Raw genomic sequence first — 3005 nt, 5'->3', positions numbered from 1 at the left:
GAGCCTTCGGAGACACAGGAGCTTTTTCAGCAGGTCCTCACCCCGCCCACGCAGGTAAGCCAAGATACACAATGAACCAGAGCCCTCCATACACAGTGCTGGCCTGCTGTGAGCTGTCTCCCATCTGCCAGGCCAGCCAGGTTTGCAGTAGGTAGAATTCCAGCATGTTTCTCTTTCTCCCAAGGAGACTCCATGGAGGAGCTGCTCTGTGCCTCCTACTATGCCATCTGGCATCTGCTCTCTCCTCAGTTGTTGCCACATCCTGATTCCTTCCCTGTTCCCCCACCAAATGAAAAGTTAAGGGTAGTGTAGGGTTACAAAGACACCAAACCATGCTTTCTCCATGAGATGGCTCGAGTTAAACCATCAGGAGCCATGGCAGAGGGACAGGGCCTGGCAAAGACTTTGTTCTGTGAACAGCAAAGCTTAAGCATTGCTAGGAAAAAGAAAGAACTGAGGTTTGGCGGTTTTTTCCTTTGTACTTGGATGTTGTCAGGCAGTGCGGCAGCTTTGCTGGAGGCTGTAGCAGTGGGTTAAGATCCTGGATTCATTATGCATGAAGTGCTGAGTTATGAGCTCAGATCACTGCAGGTGGGGCTGGGCTCAAGCTGGCAGGCAGGAGCACTGTGGTTCTGGAGGAGGACAGAAGTGGAGGAGTTCTGGTGCAGGAGTGGGTAAGACCTCAGCTGATCATCCTGTGCTCCCCAGTTGTAATGACTGGGTATATGCGAGATGGCACAGTCCAGAAAGAGCAGCTCCTCTCCAGAGCTGCTGTGTCAAGCAAGGAACAGTCTCCTGGCTGTCCCGAACGGGCTGCGCTTGTTTCTGAGCAGAAAACCTGGAGTCAGTCATTAGCTGGCCTTGCTGTCCCCTTTGCTGCAAGAAGTCATGGCTGTGGACTTACTAGTACTGAAGACTTATATCATCCCTTCGGGGGTCTTGCATTGTCAGTGGCAAGAAATCTGCAGCCAGATTTCTTGCTTCAAAGCCTGCTGCTGGGCAGGCTCTTAGCCCGCCTTCCGAGAGGGGCCGAGGGCAGGCTCTGTCGTCTGTCAAAGCCAGGAGGAGAAAGGTACTGAGTGTTAAAACCCGCTGTGCTGAGTCACAAAACATTTAATGGCACCCTAGGAATATAATAGGCGTCTGTTTTTTCTCTGTTTGTCACACACGTTGATTCAATCTGGCTTCTTGTATTTTAGATGAATAAGTCATCAATGTAGGATAACTGGCTGTGAACTGCTAAAACGCCTTGTGCTCCGAGGGCTGGTTTCTAGTAGAGATACTGGTTTTCCTTTGAGTGGGAGAGGAATTACACGTGTGTTTCTTTCCCCAGCTTAAGTATTGTTCTCTTAGGGTATGTCTGCACAGCAACCTGCAGGTGAGATTTTCACAGGAGCCAGCTGAATCCACCCAGCGCTGGTAAAAATAGCAGCAAAGCAGCTGGAGATGGGAGGGACGCAGATGTGTGGCAGTGAGCAAGGACCCTGGCAAGCCCCTAACCTCATGGGTGACACAGAGCCCCTGCATCTCCACGCTGTTGTCAGTTTGCCGTGGGTGGTTGGGTAGCTGAGCAAGCGTGGGCTCCCTGATATGCACCAGGGTGTGCCTGCAGACCCTGGAGAATTGGGGGACATGTGGAAAGGGAAGATCTGAGCCTCTTGTTCCAGGAGACTTACTGGAGTTTCAAGTCTGTTGATTTGACTGAGGGGAGAAACAGCCAATCTTGACTCTCTGTGTTCTTGCAAGCAGGTTGGGGCGTGTGGTCCTTCATGTCTGCCCTGGCAGAAGCCCTGCCTGGTCTTGAACTGCAGGCAGGAGGCGGAGAGTCTCGTGGAAGTTGTTAAGGGTGAAGGGTGTAAAGAGTCCACGACTCCACCATCAAACTGAAAAACAGCACCACAGAGAAATCTTACCAGTTGACCCAGACATTGTGTCTAGGTCCTTACGAGCAAAATGAACTTAAGATGCTCATTCTCATTCCAAATAGAGATTTTGCTGTGTGCCTCCATGTCTTGAGACAGACAGCAGAGAGGCAGGTTAGAGCAGGTCAGCAGCAACATGAATGAGATCACAGAAGAGGAAAAGAAATGCCAAGGAGGAAGATTAATGAGGTGTACGGTATGTTGCCAGAATTTTACAGGGAAAAATACCCTCATTTACCATTATTATGCTGACATGGGGATTAAAAACCCCAGCTCTTGTTCCACGAACCGTTCAAATGTTGCACTGCTACTAGAATCACCTCCTGTCCCTAGAACATTAGCTGCAAACTATCCCCACTCACTTGGCTACTCTGGGCAGAGCTGTTCAAAAAGGAGAGCAATACTGACTGTCGCTACTGGATGGTTGGGGGTTTTTTTGAGGTTGAATAAGGCCAAGTGCCAGGTCCTGCATTTAGATCACAACAACCCCTGGCAATGCTCCAGGCTGGGGGGAGAGCAGGTGGAGACTGCCTGGGGAAAAGGACCTGGGGCTGTTGGTCACCAGTGCCTGAAGATGAGCCAGCAGTGTGCCCAGGTGGCCAAGAAGGCCAACAGCATCCTGGCTTGAACTAGCATTGGTGTGGCCAGCAGGACCAGGGCAGGGATCATCCCCATGGACTGGGGGCACTGAGGAGGCCATACCTCAAATCCTGGGTTCGGTTTGGGCCCCTCGCTCCAAGAAGGACATTGAGGGGCTGGAGCACAAGTGCACTGAGGAGCGGCTGAGGGACCTGCGGGGGTTGAGCCTGGAGCAAAGGAGGCTCCGGGGAGACCTTCTGGCTCTGACAACCCCCTGACAGGAGGGTGGAGCAAGGTGGCGGTGGGGGGGTCAGTCTATTCTCCCATGTGATGAGCAACAGGATGAGAAGAAACAGCCTTAAGTGGTGCCAGGGAAGGTTGAGGTTGGACATTAAGAAAAATTTCTTTATGGAGAGGGTGGTCAGGCATTCGCACAGGCTGCCCAGGGCAGTGGTGGAGTCCCCATCCCTGGAGGGGTTCCCAGCCGTGTGGGGGTGCTGCTGG

At 52.2% G+C, this 3005-nt stretch overlaps 1 protein-coding gene across 4 annotated transcripts in view; it reads left to right on the top strand.

Annotated features, from left to right (window-relative positions):
- Window positions 1-3005, top strand: part of LOC104499680 (AP-2 complex subunit beta) — a 75143-nt gene that overhangs the window by 30801 nt on the left and 41337 nt on the right. For all 4 annotated transcript variants that reach the window (XM_010143222.1, XM_010143221.1, XM_010143219.1 and 1 more), the window contains exon 13: window positions 22-54. In XM_010143222.1, the coding sequence (XP_010141524.1) occupies window positions 22-54 (33 nt within the window). The remainder of the gene's footprint in view (window positions 1-21; window positions 55-3005) is intronic.

Source organism: Buceros rhinoceros, unplaced genomic scaffold (genome assembly GCF_000710305.1).
Source record: "Buceros rhinoceros silvestris isolate BGI_N320 unplaced genomic scaffold, ASM71030v1 scaffold9899, whole genome shotgun sequence".
Taxonomy (NCBI): Eukaryota; Metazoa; Chordata; class Aves; order Bucerotiformes; family Bucerotidae; genus Buceros; species Buceros rhinoceros.
Note: the sequence above shows the minus strand (reverse complement) of the source record. Positions and strands in the feature narration are given on the sequence as shown.